Source organism: Rattus rattus, chromosome 2, assembly GCF_011064425.1.
Source record: "Rattus rattus isolate New Zealand chromosome 2, Rrattus_CSIRO_v1, whole genome shotgun sequence".
Taxonomy (NCBI): domain Eukaryota; kingdom Metazoa; phylum Chordata; class Mammalia; order Rodentia; family Muridae; genus Rattus; species Rattus rattus.
In genome coordinates this window covers 228,829,188-228,853,520 of record NC_046155.1, presented here as the reverse complement: position 1 = coordinate 228,853,520, position 24,333 = coordinate 228,829,188, and the positions used below count along the sequence as shown (strand labels likewise).

Sequence of the window (24,333 nt, the reverse complement as noted above, 5' to 3'; positions counted from 1 at the left end):
AAGTACCTTGACTTTTAGGGTGTAGGGACTGTGTGCTAGGACGAGATACCGGGAGGGTCCTGCAACTAGTCAGCCAACCCCCTCTCCTGTGGTGTGACAGTGGTAGCCACGGGTGAGAATAAATGCCTTCAAACACGCACCAAGTGCCGTGCAACCTTCTAGAAAGCAGGGGACCTTTATGGGTGACCGGCTGTCCCGATGCTTGGACAACAGCTGAGAGAACCTGGCCAATGCAGCTTTACCTTTGACTGTGGGATCTCAGTGGGTAAGCTAACATCACTGTAGATGTCCTGCCAAGGAAGAGGACTTACAAAGCACCACACCGCAGTCCTCGTACTTGTTTGGAAAATGGTAGCAGATGTTTTCTGTGTTGCTCTCCAGAGTCTAATTAATGGAAAGGACCAGCTCTCTCTGAACAGGACAAAGGATATTTCCCCCTCTGTGAACAGCTTCCTTATTCAGTTCCCTGGGGCAGAAAGGAGGCCCGTGAGTGGCCAGTGCTAGACTTCTACCTCTGTGGTCCCTGCTTTCCCAGCATGCCTGTGGTCGGGGAGCCATCTTAACGCATTTCATGATGAAGGAACTTCAGCACATACTGGACAGTTTTTCAAACGACGGGCTTCAGACCTTGGCCAGTGTCAGTTTTAGTGAAGGAACCAAAAAAAAAAAAAAAAAAAAAAAAAAAAAAATTCTAGCTCCTGCAAAGTACAAAATGTGTCCAGCTAGAGTCTTGTTTATCTTAAGCACATCTAACCTACTTGGCTAGTGCTCTTTAATGGCAGGCTCTGGGGCAAACCTGAGGCAGACACAAGTTTGTCGCCAATGTCCTTCCTGCTGCTACCACTGCAGTCTGGCTTCTCCAGTTGCATTACATCTACCAGTGAGAATATGAAATTTTAAAATGTTCATGACTTAAAAAAGACACAATTCAGGAACTAAAGGAGCAGAGCATCCTGGGTAGTAGGGAGCTGACAGGAATACAGAAGTGCGAGGGATATTTTGGTGCAAAAGTATTGCCCAGTGTTTACTCAGATCACGTTGGGGCACCAACCTACTCAAAAGCTAGCCAAGCAGTGTCCTGCCCAGACACTGTTTGGGGCACTGAGGTCTCTGGCATTGGTGTCCCTGGGAAGGGTTCTGGGGGCAAACAGGTTCTATAAAAAATGGTTCTACTGTTGCTAGGGCAGGATTTGGAATCCTTAGTTACTGAACCCAACAGTTCCTGCAGGTCTAGAAGGAATGAAAGACACCAGTTTCTGTAAAGCCCAATTTGGCTATGAGTGTGCGTTGGGGATTGTATACAGAGTGCAATCAAGCTTAGGATTCCTGCCGTACACATCAAGGTCAAAGGTCCATCGGTTTCTGGCGCTTGCGCATGCGACAATTCCGGGAGGCTGAGAGATTTCCTGATGCCACGAGGCCCCTCGTTTTTGACCTGCCCTGCCAACACCTGACGTAGCGAGCTGACGTCGTTCCTCGATATGTTCCTTCTAAGCAGAATGATACTTGAGAATGGAGGTTCTCAATGGAGCTTACCGTGCACACACTTTGATATGAACAAGCTTCCCAAGCTCTGAACTGCTGAGAAGGTGGGTGCCGGACACTAACTTGTTCCCTCAGTTCTTGGGGACAGTGTCTCCATGAGCCAGGCAGAGCTACCGACAGGGTGAGGCGGGAGTGGGGCGCAGAAACCCCGTAACCAGTGGATCCACCCTCTTGTGTTCCTTCCACTAACTAGATGCTTCGAGATCCCTTCTTCTCTGAAATGGTTGTTCCTAGAAGATACAAGTCTGGATATCTTTACCATGGGTGCAATATTTTTGCAGCTGTCTTACAAATGATAAAATGGCTAGGTTAGAGGGTAGGCTTCTCTCTCCTCAAACTGAAAGGAAGGGGTAGGGGACCGGGGAAGGCTATTTTCTGAAGAGGTGCCTTGTGGTGGAGCCATCTAGTGTATCTGGAAAAGCCTCAAGGAGGGAAGAAAAAGACCCACAAGAGAATAAAATTAAACAAATAAAACCCGCAAAACCGGGCATCTCCCAATGACCCCAACATGTGGGAATGTTTTGTTCTTTTTAATGCACCCGAGCATTAATGAAAGTCCCCTTCAGATTTTTTTTCTTCCCCAGAGAACTTCGTAAAGAGGGGGATTGAAGCCACAGAGGCAATCTGGTGCCGGCATCACCTCTTATAAATATCTTCTAGCCATTTCTCATCGTCGTCTTGCTCCTCGTCATCGATTGGCTCCTCGGTCTCCAGAGGGGTGGGAATGAAGAACTGTGGTCTCAGGGGAGGTCTGCTCGCGCGAGACTTCAGTCCGAGCTTGCGCTTAAGCAGGTGGAACTGTTCTTTGACGTAGTGGTAGAACTCGTACTCGTATCTCATCCTCTGGTAGAGAATCTGCACCGCCTCGGGAGAGGGGACAGTCTTCTTCACGGTCACAGTCATGTTGCCAAGTTTCCTATGCTCTGGAAAAGAACCAGGGAGCCCGTGAGCAATTATCCACAAAGCCCTTGTCTCAGCAGTAACCAGCCTGCCTGGTATTGGACCTCCAACACAGAGGAGAAAATGTCACCGTGGGCCATCACATTTCTAAGCTCATTTGTTTTAGTGGTTTGAAAAGAATGGCCCCCGTAGACTCATGAGTTTGAATGCTTGGGCCATAGGGAGTGGCACTATTAGGAGGGCGTGTGTCTCTATTGGGGTGGGCTTTGAGGTATCTCATATGTTCAAGCTACGCCCAGTGTGGCACATAGCCCTCCTTCCTCTGCCTGAGGATCTCAGCTCCTTCTCTAGCACTATGCATACCTGCATGTTGCCATGTTTGCCGCTATGATGATAATGGACTAAACCTCTGAACCTGTAAGGCAGTCCCAGCTAAGTGATTTCCTTTATATGAGTGGTCCTGGTCCTGGTGTGTTTTCACAGCAATGGGAACCCTAAGACACTTGTTCATCCTCTCCTCCAGTCTGTTCTAAACTGAGTAGGGTAGGAGGTCCAGCCACTTGAAAGGTTCAGGAGGGATGATAATGTTGGAGTTTGAGGTTAGCCTGTTAGCACAGTGAGACCCTACATTAATGATAATGAAAACAATAAATACTGGTGTGCTTTTTCAGAGAGAGAGAGAGAGAGAGAGAGAGAGAGAGAGAGAGAGAGAGAGAGGGAGAGAGAGAGAGAGGGGAGAAGGAGGAAGAAGAGGAGGAGGAAGTGGAGGAAGAAGAGGAGGAGGAAGAGGAGGAAGAGGAGGAGGAAGAGGAGGAAGAGGAGGAGGAGGAAGAGGAGGAGGAAGAGGAGGAGGAAGAAGAGGAGGAGGAAGATGAGGAGGAAGAAGAGGAGGAGGAAGGAGGAAGGAGGAGGAGGAGGAGGAGGAAAAAGAGGAGGAGGAGGAGAAAGGAATCTGGAGATGTTGTTTTTCTTGAGACCGGATCAATTATATATTCCTGGCACTTATTGTAACGACCAGACTGACTCCTAACTCACACAGATTCACATGCCTCTGCTCCCCACGCCACACCAAGTGCTGGAATGAAAGGTGTGCAGCACCACGCCAGGGTGGATTCTTGTGGTTTTATTATTTAATTTATTAGTTAAATAATCTGGGCCAGACTGTTCTAAGATGAGCCTGAAGCATTACAGAAACGACACAGGCAGCCATTGGCTAAATATCTGGGACAGCTCCACATGGAAGGAATCTAAGTGGCAAAGAGGACATTTGGGAGAATAGCTTTCCTTCTGCGCACTGACGGGTCCTCAGTCAGTACTACCGGTCTCTTGTTCACACTCCTCTTCAAGTGTGCTATGCCTGCATCTTATGCTTGTATGCTGGGGAAGGAAGCCTAGAAGGTGACCCTTGGGCAGCACATCCTGCAGGATGGCGCCGTCTTCTTGCCAACCTTCATTTGGCAGAGCTGGCATCTGGACCGCCATCTTACGTCTCCGCTGAGCATTTATCAATTAGCTGATATCAATTTCCCAGGCATGGGAAACCGGGTGTTACTGATTAGCCCCTCAAATCCCAAAGGCAAGTAACATGCAACACACGGTGTGCAATCCTAACGACTTCTGTAGGAGGTAGGTCAAGAGGCTGTAACCATTCTAGCAGTCAACAAAGAGTTAAACGCATTACACTGGACTTAACACGAGTCACAATTATTTCTAGGTATGAAGTCATTTGGGGATGTTTTGATTCAGGTCTCTTTAACAAAAGGCTTCAGTGGAATTAGTGACATGTGCTCCATGGAGCGAGTCCCCTGGATTCTATCTGCTCCCAGATAGCCGCAGCTCTTGGGACGATGTTTAGATCCCTTCATACTGCCTTACTGTAGCCACATTTTATAAGGCAATGAAATCTGCCTGCCTATCAATCATTTCTTTCTTTCTTTCTTTCTATCTATCTATCTATCTATCTATCTATCTATCTATCTATCTACCTACCTATCTATCTATGTATCTATCATCCATCCATCTCTACCTACCTATCTATGTATGTATGTATGTGTCTGTCTGTCTGTCTATCTATCTATCTATCTATCTATCTATCTATCTATCTATCTATCTATCTATCTATCTATCTATCGCTATCCATCCCAAGGCTGTCTGTCTGACTGACTGTCCGTCTGTCTGTAAAAGAAACACAAGGCTGTCTGACTGTCTATCTGTCTGTCTGTTCATCTGTCAACTCATCAGAATGGGCAGTTAAAGCTGCCCATTTTCAGCTACAAGAGTTTAGAAAGACCCTTTCTCGGGTAGCAAGAGACCCTTAAGTGTATTTCTGTTTCTTTAGTTTTGTTTTGTTTTTTTTTTTTTTTTTGTTTTTTTTTTTGCCACTCTTTTAGTCCCTCCTCTACATGTCCTTGTGAAACATGAAGACAATGAGAGCTGGTTTGGAGGGATCCTTTGTGAGCCTGTTTTGTCCTTTTTTAAAAAATTAAATTCCAGTTTTACATGAACATCCCATTCTTGCCTCATTCACCCTTCCTTTTAGTCACTCTCACTGTTAATTGCTCTCTGTCTCTGTGAGTGTCTCTGTCTTTACCTCTGTCTTTCCCTCTCTGTCTCTCTCCCTTTCTTTGAACAAGTTTTTTTTTTTTTTTTTTTTTTTTTTGGTTTTTTTTTTTTTTTTTTTTCGGAGCTGGGGACCGAACCCAGGGCCTTGCACTCGCTAGGCAAGCACTCTACCACTGAGCTAAATCCCCAACCCCCTCTCTCCCTTTCTATCTGTGTGTGTGTGTGTGTGTGTCTGTCTGTCTGTCTGTCTCTGTCTCTCTTTCCCTCACACACACCTAGCTCTTTCCCACCAAAACTTATTTTTGTGGGGGTGGGGATATAGAAGGATGTAGGTATCCCAGGCTGGCCTTGAACTTGCTAGCTATAGCTGAGATGACCTCTTGCCAGCCCATTGGTAGAGAACATTTCAAATCACATTTCAAAAGCATTTTCCTGCATTACTCTTTCCAAACAAACTTGCTTAAAGCAGAATCAGTCCCTCCCCTGACTGTAGCTATCTAGACACAAAGTCTGGGATTTTTGTTTCTATTGCTTAATTTTTTTTTTAGAGTGTCACTGTTCCAGGCACAAGACAACTATACTTTAGAGATCCGCAGTTGGCCAACGAGATGGCTGAGTGCGTAAAAGTGCCGGCCACTCGAATCGAATCGGAGCTCAATTGCCAGAACCCGTGGTGGAGGGGGAGCAGCCACTTGTGAAAGCTGTCCTTCGACCTCTGCAGGGTCACTGTGGCATGAGTGTACCCACACACTCAGACATACAACATACGCACATAAGCAGCACGTGCTGTTGGCATTCTTTTGGGGAGAATCTGTTTAGAAATCCATTTAATTATAAGGACTTGGCCTATTTCATGTGGAAGGTGAATTTCTGCCTTTTCTTAGAGGAGGGTCTAGTCTTAGCATGACTACCTCCCTTGAGAGAGATGGTGCGCTCACTCAGACCCCAAGTGCCAGCTCATTATTTTATGGCACCTGACTCTGTACCACAGAGAAATTCTCCAGTCCTTCTGCCGTGAAGGCTTTGAAACTCTGGACTGTATAAACGGAGAAAGCAAGTATTTTCTGTTAATGCTCCCTCCAGTGAGGCCTCCCTGGTATGTCTACTGCCACCTTCCCCAACTCTCTTTACAAATGTTTATTGAGCAGTAGTTTGGTACCAGGTGCAGGAGCTGCAAAAGTGAATGGGACATTGTCCCCAGACATTCTGACAGCTTGCCCTGTGCCAGGCTCTGTGAGATTCGTACACACGCACATTTGGTTTTGTGAAGCCCCCCTCCCCCCAGCCCCCAGTGCTACAGGGTCATTTATTACCTTCATAGGCATGGCTCTCACACTAGTACCCTGCTTAGGCTCACAGAGCCGGAAAACAGAGAAACCAGAAGTTGGGTCTCAGACTGGCAAGCTGAGCCAAGTGTCAACTATGCCCACCCTAAAGTGGATTGGGTGCCCCAGGCTAAGGGAACACTTTCCCCTCTCCCACAGAACCAGTGGCCATGGGCAGGGGGAAGGCAGGGCATTCTCGTTTGCTTGCTGATTGGATCAGCACTTCCTCTCCTGAACTGGTAGAAGCCAGAACTGGTGGTCTTTTCATATGTTTCAGAAAGATTCATCTTGCATAGCTCACCAACCTCAGAATTCTCCAGTTTGCCTAGGTCACCAACAAGGCACCAAGAATCTGAGAGATTGCTCAAGGTGTTAAGCCCGGTATGTGACGTCTGAGACTGGAAAGAAGGCTTTCAGATTCCAGTCTAGCATTTTCTGGCTATATCACAGGCTATTAATTTCCAAATTGAGTGGAAATCTATAACCACCCACTTCTCCTGGCCTGGTGTGTACTCTGGCATTAAGGAGATTGGTCTAAAAGAAGGGTTTGAGTGTTTTCTAACTTGGGTCGGGGGAGGCAGTGCTGAGGGGAGCCCAGAAGGATCTGCTGAAGAATTTAGCAACCAGCAAAAGTGTTTTCAGAATGAAAGAAACTGTATCTGTCTCAGTGTTAGCTCCCCAGTGCCCATCTCCACGCCTGGACTTTAACAATGTTTCAAAAGAGTTTGTTGATTTGAAACCTGCGTTTGAAATAAGACCAGATTAACCCAAGATGTCTTTGGGTGTTGATTTTATGTAAGTCGTTGGGTGAGAGGTTCCTTTCTCACTGGAGGTGCTTCCCTAAGCAAACCTCCCTGTCTAGAAATCTGACTTCTTGAGGTAGGCCAATAGGGAAGCCATGGCTGGTCTGGACAGGGAGTGGAAATCTGACTGATTTAGTTAGTTAGTTTTTAAGTCTTTCTGTTGAAACTATGTAACGGTGACAGATCACTTTCACAAACTTGGGAAAGCTTTTAGAATTAACTACAGTAAGGGACGGCTTGCCACACACATAAGCATCTGTACAGACAAATCTGCACCTCTGGCATTGTACGGTTAACAACTATGTGCTAGGCATACTATAACTAAATTAACTAAAGGACTCTCAGTACCTCTGGTCAGAGTGACAGCTCCGGGACCTGACTTTGTTGGACCAATGGTGCACAATGATTTGGTTGGCCACCATCTTAGACACTTTTTCATGTTGTTGTTTTTCCCCCCATCAGTAAGGAAAAAAGTTCTTTTTAGAGATGGCTCGAGAAATCGTTTCCAGAACGAGGGTGAGGATCAGAGTTCAGATTCCCCAACACTCACATAAGAAGCTGGGCAGGACAGTTCGTCTCTCATCCCATCACTCAGGAGGCTGAGATGGGCTTCTCAGGTCACACCATTAGCTAGACTAGTTGAAGTGTCTGGGTTCAGCGACAGAACCTGACTCAATAAATAACACAGAGAGGGACTGAGAAAGACATTTGATGTCAATGTCTGACTCTCTCCACATGTGTGCACACTGTACATACACCCATGTTTGTGTACATTGTACACACATACACATGCAAAAATAGAAGTAAAACATTCATTCTGATCACACCCCTTTGCTCCATGTGCCGTGGGTATACATGGGTCTTTTTGGTCAGCCTTGAGTAATTCCTTGTGGAAGATGTCACACTGTAATACTGGGAACATCTTCAGAAAGCTGAGCTTTCAGAGGAAGTACTGCCTAGTCCCCACAGGGCTTTGCGGACCTCACGCCAGCTCACCACTATGCTACTACTGCATTGAATATAAGGGCCATTGCAAAATGTGCAGGCTCTGTGTGTCAACACACAGCCAGCTCAGTGAGCCTCCCTACCCACGTGGGGTATTCATGTTTAAACGTGATAATAAAAATCGTTCACTGGGAACCTAGCTTGTGCATGAGGCTGTGTGGTAACAAGCACGATGTGCTTAACTTCAGCCGAGACTACAGTTTACGCTTTACTGACCCAGATCTGGACATTTTGCTAAAGCCTCCGCTCTCTCCACCTCTGTTGTATGGACATGATGTTTAGACTGGTTCATAATCTTCAGGACTCTTAAGAAAGCTCCTTTGATGTAAATAAAAAAGAAATCGCAAACCTGCCGCTTGGAGCCTCCCCTCCCACCTCTCTCAGTCTGTCAAATATGTATGGTGGAACCGAGTTGTTCCCTGACTCCGGGCCAGAATAAACAATCTGGAGAGGGTGCAAACCCAGCTGCAGCAGAGGACAGAGGCCTTGCCTTGAGACCTTGGAGGGGGCTAACCCAGTGCAAAAGAACCAAACCTCATGGCCTGCTAGAGCTGTGTTTCGATGCTCGACAGACTCCGTGGCTCCCGTTCCCCATCTGAGAGAATGAATACTTCACAGTGAGCAGTGGGCCTCCCTCTCACCAATCTAGACTTGTTCTAACCTGCTCCAACAGAGGTCATGTGCAAGAAATATGGGTATGTGCTTCACACAAGTGAGGTCAAATTTTACCTAGGGTGGAGGCAGGCATCATCAAAAGAGAGGTATCCTTTTTCAGCTTCCCGGTTAGCCTGGGCAGTGATTGACAAGAGGCCTTGTCACTTGAACAAGTATTCTGTTTTTTTCAACAACAACAACAAAAAAATCTGCGTTTTTATTATTCCCAGACTAGATTAGATCCAGAAATTTCTAGCACACAAAAGGGAGGAATACTTTCTCAGGTGAGGAGGAATTGGACAGCAGCGGGAATGGGGAGTGAGCAATAGGGCAAGCACTCTAGGGCTGCCGTATGGCAACTCCTGCTGATCCCTGCACCGCTGCTGGCTGCTGCGGAAGACCCTGTGAACACGATGTGTCTCACAGATAGAGTAAACTCATTTCCTGAATTATGCAAGGCGGCCACACAGTTCAGACACACGAAATACAACTGTGGGGCAGCCGGGCTGCTCTGCGGCTGCAAGCGCCCGGGCCGGAAATGAGTGTGTGTCACTCCTACTTCACAGCACCAGGCAGAGCTGACAGGAAACGCTTTTGATGTGCCACTCGCTTGATTGATGGCATGTCAAGGTCAGCTTCTTGGAGGTATTGCAATTAAAGGAGGGGGTGTGCACACTTCATGGCTGTCCTGAGTTTAAGGTTGGTAAAGTAAACAGAGGGGTCCCCCCACCGTCTTTTTCTTTTTGGTCTTCGTTTCAGATCTAGAAGTATAAATAACTAAAATTTAGGTTGAGATCGCTTTGAATTTCAAGGGAACCTTTGCTCTGGGCAGCCAAGTGCGAGTTACACGGTTTTTCTCCATTCCTCCAAACTGCTGGGCTCCTTTGGTGAGTGAAAATGAAAGCTTTGTAACACAGTCTCTCTCCTTTGATAGTTGGAAGCAGGAGCTGATAGAAAGACTCAGGAAGAAAATGCACGTGGCTTACGTGATATGGGGTCAACAAAAGTCCAAGGAGACCAGGATGGAATGGGTCGCCATGGAGATCAAGAGCACTGCCCATTTTTGGGGATGGAGGCTAACCGGTCAGTAGCCTGCCATGGGACAGGTAGAAATGTCACACGAATGGCTCTCAAGCCCATAGATTCTAAAGACAAGGGCGGCCTGCTGGAGTGACTCCTGCTTGTGCAACTCAACTACCCATCTTGGAACTTGTTAAACCAGGTAAGATGGCAGTGGTCCTGGCAGGGACAACAGCTGTGGCAGGGCAATGGTGTTGGTAATTTAGTGGCCTGGACTCAGAACACACACACTTATTGATTCCCTATGGTGTACCTACTAAGCATGAGGCAAAGAATATGAGACCCTTTAAGAGCTGAACACACAGGGTTACTCCTGAGAAAGAGCCAAGAAAGAAAGAAAATTAATCAGAAAAACAGACACAGAAAAACCTTCCCATAACCACTTGGGAATCCTTGCTCCCTGGGGACCTAGTGCGCCTTCTTCCAATGGAAAATCAGAGAAGGGAAAGAAGGGACATCACAAGGTTTGATTTTTGTACTAAGCAAATGCTTTTTTTGGGTAGGGTCAGACGAATGAATATTCTGGATAAATCACTAACCAAGGGATCCGACTATACAGGAGAGGTTATATGGGGACCTGAGTATCTGCAGTGATGACCGGTGGAGCTGAGACTCCTACAGAGGTGTGCCAACTACACATGGAGATCCTAAAGCTTAGAACCAAGCAACTAGGCTGGAGGAGGCACCGTGGTTCCTCCTGGTGCCATTCACACACCAGAGAGGGATCTGCAGGGGACACTCCAGCGCCTGTCTAGGTTAAGGCTCTAGGAGTTGGCTTTCCCTGGCACCTAGGATTGGTAGGCAGAGAATAAATTGCTATCAAGTGCTTTCTCCCCAATCTGCACTCCAAATCAGCCCAAAAGCTGATAACTTCTTTGAAAGACTCTACTTTTTGTACACACACACACACACACACACACACACACACACACACACACACACACACACACACACACACGGTTTAGCCATTAGATACAAGCCCAGAAAAAGAAGAGCAATAGGATGAATTTCTGTTTAAGAAAATGTTAGGGAAAAAAAAAAAGTCCTATCACAGCGTCCTCAATAAAATGTTACTTCTATGTGGGCAATACCTTATTTTAATTTGAATAATTACTGACATAGGAGGTTTTGCTTCTCTTTGAACCTTGTTACTTTATGTGGTGTCAGAGTATGGAGGCCCAGGTGAGGAAGGACATCCCCGTGCAACAGGTGACTTAATTGGTACAAAGATCAAACAAAGCAGGGTGGCACAAGTCCATCATCTCAGCACTCAGGAGGCTGGGGTGGGAGCCTCTCGTGCTTCAGGGTCACTTGGGCTACACAGTGAGACTCTGTCTTAGAAAAAGGAAGACAGGACCAAGATGATTAGGAGAAATGTCAGCCTGGCATTTCTAAGTTCCTTTGGCATTTGACAGTCCTATAAATCTGACTGTAGGGATTCTTCATTGTTCAACATCCATGTGGTGCTAGCAGGGCTAGTCTGTCTGTCTGTCTGTCTGTCTCGCACACACACACACACACGCGCGCGCACGCGCGTGCACGAGCTCCCCTGCTAAGATCTAACTCTGATGTTAGGTTAATGGCTGTCACCCACAGATGATAACATAGCCACAGGGAAGTTCTCCTGGTAGAAGTTTCTATGGTGGTCTATCTGTTTTCCTCAAAGGTTTCCCCCAAATCAAGTGGCTTCTTCAGTTTGACATAGAGTTATAAAGCCCCAGGGTACAATGTCAATTTTATGGCTTGAACCTTTTTGAAAGGAATAGTTTTCAACTTAAAAATTCATAAATTCATTTACACAGAGGCTTATGTATGTCTATATACATGTAAATAGATACAAGTGGACAAGGTTTAGGAAAAGTTAAGACAATAGTAACATTACTATATTATAGTAATATTTCCTTTCAATATTTTATTTATGTGTATGAATTACAAAATACACTGATAATATTTTTATACTCTTTTTATATAATTTATATTTATATGATTTATAGTTTGTAATTTATACTTTATATTTTAAATTTTATTCTCCTTTAAACAAATTATTCCAGGTTCATTGGTTCACCCCTTTAAGACAGGATCTTACTCTGTATCCAGGCTTCTCCAGAATTCATTGAGATCCTCCATTCTCAGCCTTCCAACTTATAGCCATGAGTTACCACAGTCAGCCCCCCAAGCCCTACTTTGCAGTGCATTTTAAGATATAATGTCTGAATATCATACAAACATACCGCTTCTACTCTCAGGAATTTTCTTCTGTGTTTCTACAACTCTAACTAATTTGTGATGACATTCTAGTTGACCAATGACCATGGGTCCTGTTTCCCTAAGATCAATGCAGGTTTGGATGCCCAGGGGTCCATTTTCTTCTTTTTGGTGGCTTCTGCCAGCCCTGTGACAATTATGGTATTGTTTCCCTAAACACTAAGGCACTACTTTACTGCTCAGCTTACTAGGGTTTCAAATCATTCAGCTCGGCCTCTATTGGCTGTCTATGAGAATGCAAGGCCACAGCAGTGAACTTGTTACTGTGGTGCTGAGAGAGCACACAGCACACAAGCAATTCCTGGCACCCGTACTGTGCAGTGATGACAATTTCAGACTGGAACCGGCTCCTCATTTCCTCCTCCCTTTTGGTAATTCTAAATGGCTTTTCACAGAGTAGAATCCATTGTAGTTTTTGTTTTGTTTCAGCATTCTATCTGTCACCACCATTGGTCTTGACTGGGGACCTGACGGTGAGTCCCAGGAGCCAGCATCCTGGATGCCTTCTCTAGAATGTTAACCATGGTGAAATTTTGATAAGCCTTTCAAGGGCTGCGAATGATGAAGCTGTTCTTGGAGGCTCAACGTGAAAGATAAGGGAGATATTTAGCCTCCTGCCCAGACATTAAGAAGTTAGTGAGAAGTGCTACTCAAAATAACCATTGCCAAGTCAGGGGGTGTGAGGTGATATTCGGAGGATGGCTGTCCGTTCTCTTCAGCCTGTGTGCAGTGTTCCCTTCAAATGTGATCCACTTGATCTGGGCAGCTCCGAGCACTGTGTGCAGTAGGTGTTGGAGGGGGAGTTAAAGAACAGGCCTATTGCTGGTTCCGCTCCCCATCAACTGTAAGATCTGCAGTGTATGCCGGAAGATAGGGCATGCATTTACAAGCACATCCAAAGCTTGCCTTAAGCAGAGCCTATGAAAAAATGCACTGAGGGTCCCCTTTGTACAGGATGCCCATCTGTTTGTTTAAGCTAAGTTTGAAATTGCCGCTGAATGCCCAGACACACCAGGACCATCATCAGAGGGAGCTATGGCAGGGTAAAGTCACAGAGCTTGAAACTAGAGCAGTCGTTGTTTGGTATTAACACTCATGTACTGTAAAAATGTTACAGGCACAGTAAACTTGCAAAAACAATCTGGAAAGATGAAATATATTAAAAAAAGTTCTGAAAGTTTTTGTTGCAGTAGGAACATGAATTTGTAGTTGAAAGTAAATTTTAACGAGAAAAGTCCGGCACTCTCTTCTCATGTGAGGAAGACTAAGCAGAGGGAAGAGTGTGTTGGGCTGAAGGCAGCTGTAAGTGAAGACGGTGGGGAAGGGCTCATGGGTGGAACTTTCAGGACCACAGTTAAGAGAAGCTGCAGGAAGGAGCCTGTGCTTTAGTGGAAGAGGGGACAGACTTCTGTTGTAATGCAAGCCTGAAACTGTGATGATGTGTGCCATAGTCCTTGTCCCTTCTAGCACACCCCCACTCGTCTGTCCATTTCTCCTCCCTCCCCTCCTCCCTTCTTCTTTATTTCCATTCTCCTCTCCTCCTCTCCCTCCTTCTCTTCTTCCCCCTCCTCTCCTTCTATCCCTTCTGCAACTGGACTGGAATTGAACCAAAGGCTTGTGCACGGAAGTCAAGCACGGCACCTCTGAGCTTATACCCCCATGTGTAACCACCTTCTCAGATAACATAGAACAAAAGGTTTACAAAGAAACAACTTACCGTGCTGGAAGGAGCAAGCTACAGATTAGGAGAAGCCAAGAAAGAGGTGCTGAATTTTAAGAACTTTTTTAAAAAAGAACATTATTGTAAAGATTGCCCCTAGCTATCACTAGGGGCCGATATTATCACGTCCGGTTCACTTTGTAATGGCTTTGAAGGCGAGTAGGGGAAAGGACAGGGGAGAGGCGCAAACCAGGGTGCCATTTGAGGCAGCCCTCCAGACTGTATTCGAAAGATGGAAAACCGAAGATGTCTGAGGGAGAAAACTCAACTGGAAAAGCTGTAAGCCATTACATCTTAGATTTACTGGAGCATGAAATGAAATTTCATGATGTTCTAAAAACAACAACCTAACTGCTTAAAACTGAGTAAGCGAATTGGCATCCCGTCCATACCATACTTTTATCTCATTTTGATATAATAGTGGAAACTGGTTCATAAGGGCGCACAATCCTCTTTTCCAAGTCGAGCACAGTTAAGCACTTTTTAAAAATCACTTCTAGTCGTCCCTCCTCCTGGCAGAACCGTATATAAACACACGGGTTGATCGATGATGTTTGGTGTCCTTTCCTCTTGACAGCCTGTCACAGAGTGATTGATTTAAAGATCTCCACGGCCCCGCCCTCCCGCCGGCCTGTCTACAATCCTCATAGCCAAGTGTAAGGACCTGAACAATACTACAGCTCTTGAGTTTCCATTAGGGATGTGGGTTTTCAGACAGAAACACTGGGGGATCATAGGCTTGATTTTCAAATGTCCCTTCTCCCCATTTTACTCTTTGTCCCAAAGAGTAAGTTACCAACAATTTCTGATCCAGGGAACAATGTAGTCAAGTTCCAAGCTTAGAGCAGCTTCCCAGTACTGTCACACCAGCCTCTGGCCTCCGCTGCCCAGTTTCCTTTCTTAGACTAAGAAATTAATCTGTTATTTGTCACCTTGTAAAACAGAGTTCGTTTTTTTATTGGATATTTTATTTGTTTACATTTCAAATGTTATCCCTCCCGGTTTCCCTTCTGGAAACCTCCTATCTCATCCTCTCTCTCCCTGCTTCTGTAAGGGTGCTCCCTGCACCCAACTACCCACTCTTGCCTCCCTACCCTGGCATTCAGCCTTCACTGGACCAAGGGCCTCTCCTCCCATTGATGCCAACAAGGCCTCCTCTGCTACATATGTGGCTGGAGCCATGGGTCCCTCTATGTGTACTCCTTGCTTGGTGTTTAGCCCCTGAGAACTCTGGGGCATCTGGTTGGTTGATATTGTTGTTCTTCCTATGGGTTGCAAACCCCTTCAGCTCCAATTGGTCCTTTAACTCCTCCATTGGGGACCCTGTGCTCAGTCCAATGGTTGGCTGTGAGCATCTGCCTCTGTAGAACAATCTATTACATGTTCCCCTTTTAAAAAGAGTCCTTACACTACCACCCCTGTGTGTGTGTACATGTGCCTAGAGGTCAGAGAACAACTTCTATCAGTTGGTTCTCTCTTTCTACCTAGGGGGTCAAACCTCGGTTGTCAACCTTGGAGGCAAGTGTCTTTACCCATCTTGGCAGCCCTCAGCCCTCATAGTTTCTTTATAGGACCATATAAAGTCATTTGTTTTCTAGTAAGTGCCCTCTGTGGCCCTACCATGTAAGATGTGCACAGTACTGGACTCTCATGTCTTAGGGTTTTACCATTGTGAAGAGAAACCATGACTAAGTCAACTCTTATAAGGACATTTAATTGAGGCTGGCTTTATAGGTTCAGAGGTTCTGTCCATTATCATCAAGGCTGGAGCATGGTAGAGTCCAGGCAGGCATGGTATTGGAGGAGCTGAGAGTTCTACATCTTGTTACAAGGCAAACAGTAGAAGACTGGCTTCTAGGCAGCTAGGATGAAGGTCTTAAAGCCCACACCCACACTGACACATCTACTCCAATAAGTCCACACTTCCAAATAGTGCCATTGCCTGGGGCCAAGCATAATCAAAACAGAAGGTCAGGAAAATCTCAGTATGTGTGTGTTATTCTTTAGCAATGAGCACAGACGATGTCATGAACATAAACAGCTGTAGGAATAAGCATGTCCTCCCTGCAAACTTCTATATGATTTCAACCCAAACGGATCAAATACCATACAGCTTAACTCAGTCCTCACAACTTGGATCTTACACAGGACAATAAAACATACTAGTAACTTCTTTGGCTAATTAGAGGGGAATGACATCTCTTTGGTTCTTCTCTGAGTAGATTTAATCTCTCCCTCCTTTTTTGAACATTTGCAGAAATGCCTGGCGCATAAGAAAATTCTACACAGCCCCACCCCAGCTGCAGAGTCCAATGTAGCAGGATGGGAGAGCTGTGGACACCATGGGTGGGGAGCTAGAGCCTACGAAAGAATTGTTCCTGCTCTTAAAAGTTTGCTGGCCCTGGTCAGAGGCAGCAGAGGGTCATGTGAACTGCAACCCATGTTGTATCAAGCCCACATTGGATGGGTTTCAGAGGCCACAATCAGGGGCAGCATTTTAAATCACATGTTAAAGGTTTTTTTTTGACTACCAGGACAGACTGTTCAGAACAGCCCTGGAGATGAGCCCCAAGCGTTCACTTTTGGCCAGGAGAACATCTTGAAGGTGTTTAGACCACCATGCGTCTGTATTCCTTGAGGTGCTTCAATCCCAGTTTCCATATGTTTGTGGTGGTTGCAACATCTTTATATCCACTTGGAGTGTTTAAGAGGGGCTTAGGTTTCAGTTCCATATAACACCATTAGTTTATCTCCTGGCTGGAGAGATACATGGATAACGACTTTGTCCTAATGGAAAATAAATACAGACGAGGTCGGCTGAACTTCACGCTTGTAATTTCCAGCAGCAGATGATAAATAAGCCATTTCCATAACTGTCAGGTTAAAACCAGATGACATCTGAGCTTGGTCTGTACACACAGAGATGAACATGGAGATAAGAGGAATTGCTAGAATTTTAAGGGAAATATATGGCACTTGCTGTTAGTGTGGAATGTTTGCAATTGCTATTCATGGCATACCAACTCAATGGTCTTCATGAGTAATAAAGGCCTTTGCAAAGCATTTGGAAAGTAATAATTCTTGTTAGCACCACAGCAAGCCCCAGCTACAACTTAAGTTGATTTTTACTAGTGGGTAATCATATTTCTTTCTAGTAGACTATGTATTTTCACGTATAATGTAAAACAAATGTTACTGAATGTCAACTCACTTTAATTGAACAGTGAACACATTGCTGAGTATTTCTCTATGTGACTAGAATGATTAGCCTACCGAAAAGAATTTTAAGTTTGTTCATCAATCATTGGTTAGTTCTACGCAAGTCACACACTCAAAGGAACCTTGAGACACCAGCAGCCATTCGCAGCAACTAGACAGAAAGGGGCCTCCATTTTTGCCTTGCTATTTTAGAAAAATAAACAGTTTTGCTTGGACTGTTGACTTTCTTACATTCCACTCCTCCGTGCATTCAAAAGCCGTGTAACAGCCAAAGCCACTGACACGACAGAAACCAATGGCTTCACTGTTGTCAAGGCTGAGCTTTTGCAAGCACCTTATTAAAGTGGCCACTTGAGTAATCCCAACCATTAAAACCTCTGCCCTGTGAAAAAAGAGACTAATACGTCAAGACGTCAGAGGACAGCATTGTGCCAGCACCGCTGTGCTTTCTAGAAACACTGACTTCTTACAGATTTCACAGAGGAAAATGTCCTACTTCTCAGCTAAGTGCCATCCCTACGTGGATCTTCACCTCCTCACTCTGTACTCTGCGTGGAGGGTGAGTGACGGGGAAGGCCACCCAGAGGTGTTAGAAGTCACCCTGGCCTGAGTGTGAGACCTGCCTCTACCAACTGCCAGTTCAGTGACTGAGGGCGGTCATGGGTTCTCTCCAGGCTGACAGTTCCCATATCTATAAGATGAATGAAATTACAGAATCCGCTGCATAAGGGTGACCACTAAATAAAATACACAGCATAGGGATTGACAATGTATCAACAAGTCCCCAACAAGGGTAAAACTACAAAATGGGGTTGTTTGTATCTAACCAGAAACAGGAAATAACAGCTACTTTGTTTAACAGGTTACAAAGGAAGTTTCCTCATGCACAATATGACCACAAGACTTTTGTCAAAACAATCCTGCACAAAAGCCCTTGCAACTTTATACAAAACACTCCCTGGAGGACAGCTGCTTGGGATCTGTCTGTTAGCCTTAAACGAGCATCACCCTTGTTGATCCTGTGGCCAAGGACTGTTATTTCAAAATATCTTCTGTAATCCTCCTCATTGGGGCTTACAAACCTTCCCTTAGCCTCCCCTCTTTGAAAATGTTCACCTTTTACCGTGTCATATACATTCCCACAGCAATGCTCTGGAGTCTCAAATATCAATACTCTAGCAATGCTCGTTGGAGAGCCTCTGTGTTATTTAGATTGATAGTATAAGAACAACAGTGTTACCGTGCTCTGCTTCAAAGTGTTCCCTTAGGATGTCAGTATTCTGTCGTCACGCCAGAAAAAACGCTAACCTTCGCAATTAAGACAAAAAAGAATTCAAGTTCTAGTTTAATCGAAACTGAGGGTATAATACTGACTCCATGGAATTACTCATTGATACATCAAATCTTCCCTAAGAAGGAAGATCTGCCAGTCCAGTGGCAATAATCACATTCTGTACTATATTTGCAAACATTCGTGGGGCTTTCTCTGGCCACGTCTCCATTAGCTTTATAAAAGTCTCACAGAAGGTTGTGCTTATAGATGCCACACATCCTATAATTGATCCTATTTTTTTTTTAATTTTGTGAGAAATACATCTTTAAAGTTTCACACACATGCACACATATATGTACACACACACATATATATACATACATTATATATATATATACATATATATATGTATCTCCCTGGTCCCATTTGAGCAACACTCTCTTTTTCTGTATGTTATCTTCTTAAAATTGTTTTAATTTTATTTATGTGCGTGCATGTCTGCTTGCACACGCACCTGTGTGTGTGTGCACGTAAAAGGCAGAGGTCAACTTTCAAGAGTCAGCTTTCTCTTTCCCCTGTGGGCATCTTGTTAAACTTCTATTTTATTTTGTCTTGCATCTGGCCTGCTTGCTTTCAAAAAAGTTTTGTAAGATTCTCCACTGCCATCACTGTTAGCTGGGTACTTAGGGGAAAAGACAGTGTGTTGACAGACACAAAGGGGACATTGGGTCCCTGTGCACACCAGAAAACGCAGTATTTATTCCTTGGCTCCGTTTCCTGATTTATGTGGTTTGAGAAAACCAATTCATACCTGGCTTCTTAGGGAATGGCATGCTACTTAAAAAATTAAAAATCCAGAATATCATTTTGAGACTAACTTGGAATTTTGGTCGACAGTCCCAAAGATGCCCAAAAATTGGTATTAAAAAGATCAGGTCCATTCAAAGACTTTGCTTTCTCTGTCGGTCTGCCTATTTTTACCTGAATGCTCATTCTTTAGTGGGTGAAGCCAGCTCTATTTTGTACACCTCTTCTAATCAGAAGTAGGCATACTGGCGATACCATCATTCTCTAACCTTGAGTATAACCGCTTCCCCACAGATACGGCTGTGCAAGACCTATTGCTCCTGTGACAGGAGGGCTTCACTGACCATGAAAGGAAAAGCTTGCTGCTTGCCTGGTCCCAGCTTGTGGAATCCATATCACAGCATGAAGGCTGACCTTTGAACTCACCTTTCCCTGGGGAGCCTAAACCTCCATCTTACTGCCTTCCACCCAGTTAAAACACAGGCCCAGTCACTGCCCTGGCTCTGGTTTCTTAAGATCCTGAGGGTCCTGGATCTTTTAGAAAGAATGAACAGAGTGGAGAAGAGTCAGGAGGACATGTGCAGGTACTCATGTTCCAACTCCCCTCAGCACGCCATCTTTCTCTGCTATCTCTTGATTTCTAGCATTGTTGTAGAATTAGTCATTTCACCACATAGAAACTTGGAATAATGACATATTCTCTAGAGGGTACGGTGGTGGTGGCGGTGAACTTCTATCTAAAGAAAAGTTCCTGGCTTTTATTTTGGTCGCTTAATTTTGAAGGGAATTTGAAAATATACTTTATGGAAAGATACCAGTGAGGTCTAACTTCACTCCTGAATCGCACTGGTGTTTCCTTCTCAGCAAGGAGCCTCATCAGTCACTGGGAGCAGTAAATAGGCAGACGTCATTCTAGCATTCCTGCAGGATTGGGCTATGGAATGCAAGCGCAAGTCGGACTGTCCACACCTACCAAGCCTAATAAATCAGCGCCCTCTGGATGTCACAGCAAGGAGACTTTATTGGGTGCCACCTGTAATCACTCAATTAAAAACAAATAAAGGATGCATGCTTACATCTCGGTCCCTCGCACTGAAAACAGCTGCGCTGTTCACATCTGGCTTGGCTACACTACGATCCTGGTATTTTAATTGTAGAAGGTGAGTCCGTTAGCTGCCATAGAGTTAAGGCATTTTTGTCCTCCAATTAAGGGCGGCTATGGACTAATGGAAAAGGTCTACGTGCTCCCTCATATAAAGAAACCATTCAATGTGTCTGCGCAGTTGCCCCAAATGGTCAAGCTTTTGGATATTATGCTTGGTCCTTACAGTTGCCGTTCACAGCAAGATAAATGTTAATATTACTAGAGATTAGAGAGACACAGAACGTTAGTATTTCAGGGCTTGAAACTTACATACATTTTATATACTATAAACTATATACTAAGCAGGAAGTTCTGTGTGTATACTTGCTTGTGTGTGTGTGTGTGTGTGCTGATGCACATGCGTTTCACAGTGGGTTTTTAAAGGATCACTGACAAGAACTTGGCAGTCACATTGGTGGAATGGAAAGAAAAGCTGTGGAAGCAAGGTTAGTAACCTCTAGAGAGAGAATCTGGCAACATGACAAACCTCAAGTCGAACCCAGGATGGTCTCTGAATGCCTGAGATCTTCGCTGGTCTTCTTGGTCAATACTGCCTACCATGCAGGGACTTAGAGGGGTTAGGGAAGGGTCAGAAAAGTAGGTGCTTTAGCAGTGTTAAAATGACCCAAAGCCTTCTCCTCTTGCCTTCATGCCACTGTCACTTGACGACTCAATCATTTCTTCTGAAGCCAAGACACTTTCCCCACCTTTAACATTTTATGTGCTTATGATAATAATAGGTGGAAAGGTTTTTTAAGAATCATTGGAAACCTCATCACACAAATATATGACGAACAGCATAAGCATTTTGAGGTATTTCAACTTTATCACCGTCTTGTGCCTACACAGTCTCTCAAATATAATGGCACTGTCCTGTGAGTACCGAGTACTGTCCTTCCTTCATGCCACACGGCACACATCACATACCCACTCGTGTCATTACGTGCTTCTGAAAGCATGCTCTACTGGTTTACGTGTGTGACGTCCTTCACACTGGAGCATCACAACTTACTTAGCTGTTGTCTTGTTTTCTTATTTTGCAGATTTATTTTTATGTGTGTGTGTGCGTGTATGTGTGCGTGTGCATGCAACTGGAGTTATGGGTTCTCTGAGTGGGCTCTGAGAACTCAATTAAGAGCAGAATGTATTCTTAACTACTGAGCCATTTCTCTGGCTCCCAACGTCTTATTGTTAGATAGTTAGATCTGGTTTTGCCCTGCAATTGAAAACTATAATGAGAACATTACATTAGCTTCTATGCAACTGGCATCCATCCATCAATGTATCTATGTATCTATGTATCTATGTATCTATGTATCTATGTATCTATGTATCTATCTATCTATCTATCTATCTATCTTATTTGAATGGCTTATGGTATACAGGTATTCTTTCATCAAGAAGTTGAAGAAATTAAGATATTAAAGATTTGTGCTATAAACATATCATGAGAACATAATCTGATAAGATTTCACAGCTGTTATAATCATCAACCACTAGGGCCACAGTCAAGATCCAGGATTTGTCCATCAGTTGACCAGCTATGGACATTTTGAAGGCTCATGTCATACAACATTAAATTACCTTTAGCCAGGAATGCTATCTCATGCCTGTAATTCCAGCACTTGGGAGGAGGAGACAGGAGGACCAGGAATTCAACACTTCTTTGGCTACATACTGAGTCTGAGGCCAGCTGGAACTGCATAAGAGCCCATCTCAAAAACTCCAAACTAACAATGAGAGCAATAAGTTATTAATTAAGCAGTATATTAATATACATATTGTGAATATGTATATTAACACACATATGCACATTATGTATATATATAAAATATACACAATATACATATCCATACTCCCCCCCCCCAGGTTATATAGTGGGATACTAAGGTGGCATTTCCTTGCTCTCTTCCCTTCAGGGGCTTCTATACTGCTTAATAGTTGCTCATATAATAATAATAACAGTTTAATCGAAAATGTACTCTCATTCTTAATATAAATATCTGCTATGATTTGTTCTCTAAACAGCCTGTGCTAATAGGAAAAGGTAGAAACTTTAAGTAGGAAAGCGTATAGCAGTTCTCAATCTGTGGGTCACAGCCCCTTTCAGGGTGGCATATCAGCTATCCTGCGTACCAGATATTTAATAATTATTCAAAACAGTAGTAAAATTACAGTTATGAAGCAGCAAGAATAATGACTTTATGGCTGGGGGTCATCATGCCATGAAGAACTATATTAAAGGGTTGCAGCATCAGGAAGGCTGAGAGCCATTGGCTTGGAGGGAGGTCTTTGTGGGTGTTCAGGAGACCTTGGGAGTCTGTTCTTCTCTTTTGTTTCCTTGCTACGAGGTGACCCACTTTGACCTGCAGGTGCTCTCGCCATGATGCGCTGACACCTCCAGTCTGATATCTGATCACGGGCTAAATAAAACCTTGAGCCCAAACAAACCTTTCTACTTGTCAGTAGTTGACCATCTCAGGTAACTTTAATAGTAAAAAGGAAGCTAACTCAAGAATATTATTACTGAGGTTTGATTTATTTTTCAGTCTCTTATTGAGTACTTGAATTTTTCTCTACTTTTATCTGTTAATGATTTTATAACTCACAAGATCATGTATTGATAATTACAATATGAACACAGTGCCATATATAACTGCTACTTACACATATTTAAACATGCTTAATGTTTGATCTAAATAAATCTGTGATGGCTTGAATAGGTTTGGCCCCATAGACTCTCTTGTTTGAATGCCCGGCCCTTGGGGAATGGCACTATTAGGAGGTGTGGCCTTATTGAAGGAAGTGTGTCACTGTGGGCGTGGGCTGTGAAGTCTCTATGCTCATGCTCCACCCAGTGTGTAATTCCAGTTCCCTCCTGCAGAAGACAGTCTTCTCCTGGCTGCCTTTGGATCAAGATGTAGAGCTCTCAGCTCCTCCAGCACCATGTCTGCCTGCCTGGACATTGCCAAGCTTTCCACCATGATGATAATAGACTGAGCCTCTGAACCTGTAAGCCAGCCCCAATTAAATGTTGTCCTTTTTAAGAGTTGTCTTGGTCACGGAGTCTCTTCACAGCAACGGAAAGCCAATTACGAAACTCTCTTTATATGTAGACTTGTTTTATGACCTTTTTTAAAAAATGTTATTTCACTTATCTTTGCATATGCATGAACTTATATGAATATGCACACGCATAATGCAGGCGGGACCTATGGAGATCTGAGGACAACAGTCAGTTCCTCTGTCTCTGCTTCCTATGTGGGTTCTGGGGATTGAACTTAGGTCCTCAGGCTTGGCAGTGGGTGCCTTTACCCACTGAAGAAGCATCTTGCTGGCTCCCTTTGCTATTGCTTTTCTGTTTAATAAATACTTAGCAAAACCCCATCACTACGATGCAATCGTCATTTATACTTTTGCATATTTTTTAATGCACTTATTTTAAGAATGTTTCTAACTCTGGACCATCTGGAACGTGTTAAGGCTCCTGGCACGGGATGAGACGACTTTTTCTCGGAGCAATTAGTCAATGTGTTTTTCTTCTTTGTTTACTCATTTGGCTGGGTGCTCTTTACTGTACAACGCACCACTTTCACATGGCCATCTGCCTCTCTCTGCTCACCCTTCGAGCCTGTGTCCCCTCCAGTATTTTAAAATAGGAGCTTTCCAGTATTCTGGAATCTTCTAGTGCAAATTTCTTCCCAATTAAAAGAAGAGAAAGAAAGAAAAGATCACTGACTATCTCATCTCTTATCATTTTCCAGATGACCCTGAGAATCATTTTAAGTAATGAAAGCACAAGGTAACTTCAGAAAAATGAACATTTTTTTCAGCAGCCCCTCCCCCATGCATCTGCATATGGATTTCCTCATGGTTTGCATTTCTGTGGTGGTTGATGTTGCTCTCCAAGCAAAGTTTGGTGCCCACACTGCAAGTGGAAATTTAGGGCTTGAATTTCTCTCAAGAGCTAGAATTATTAAGGAGAAATTCTGAGCCAGTTTGAGGCATGTGCCTCTCCCCGCCCCCCAAAA

At 44.3% G+C, this 24,333-nt stretch overlaps 1 protein-coding gene across 2 annotated transcripts in view; it reads right to left on the bottom strand.

Moving 5' to 3' along the window:
* Nucleotides 1–2,024: 2,024 nt before the first annotated feature.
* The window catches only part of Ust (uronyl 2-sulfotransferase), a 296,926-nt gene continuing 274,617 nt past the window's right edge, over nucleotides 2,025–24,333 (bottom strand). For both annotated transcript variants that reach the window (XM_032894994.1, XM_032894995.1), the window contains one exon: nucleotides 2,025–2,468. In XM_032894994.1, coding sequence (XP_032750885.1) covers nucleotides 2,182–2,468 — 287 coding nt within the window. In that variant the 3' untranslated portion in view covers nucleotides 2,025–2,181. The remainder of the gene's footprint in view (nucleotides 2,469–24,333) is intronic.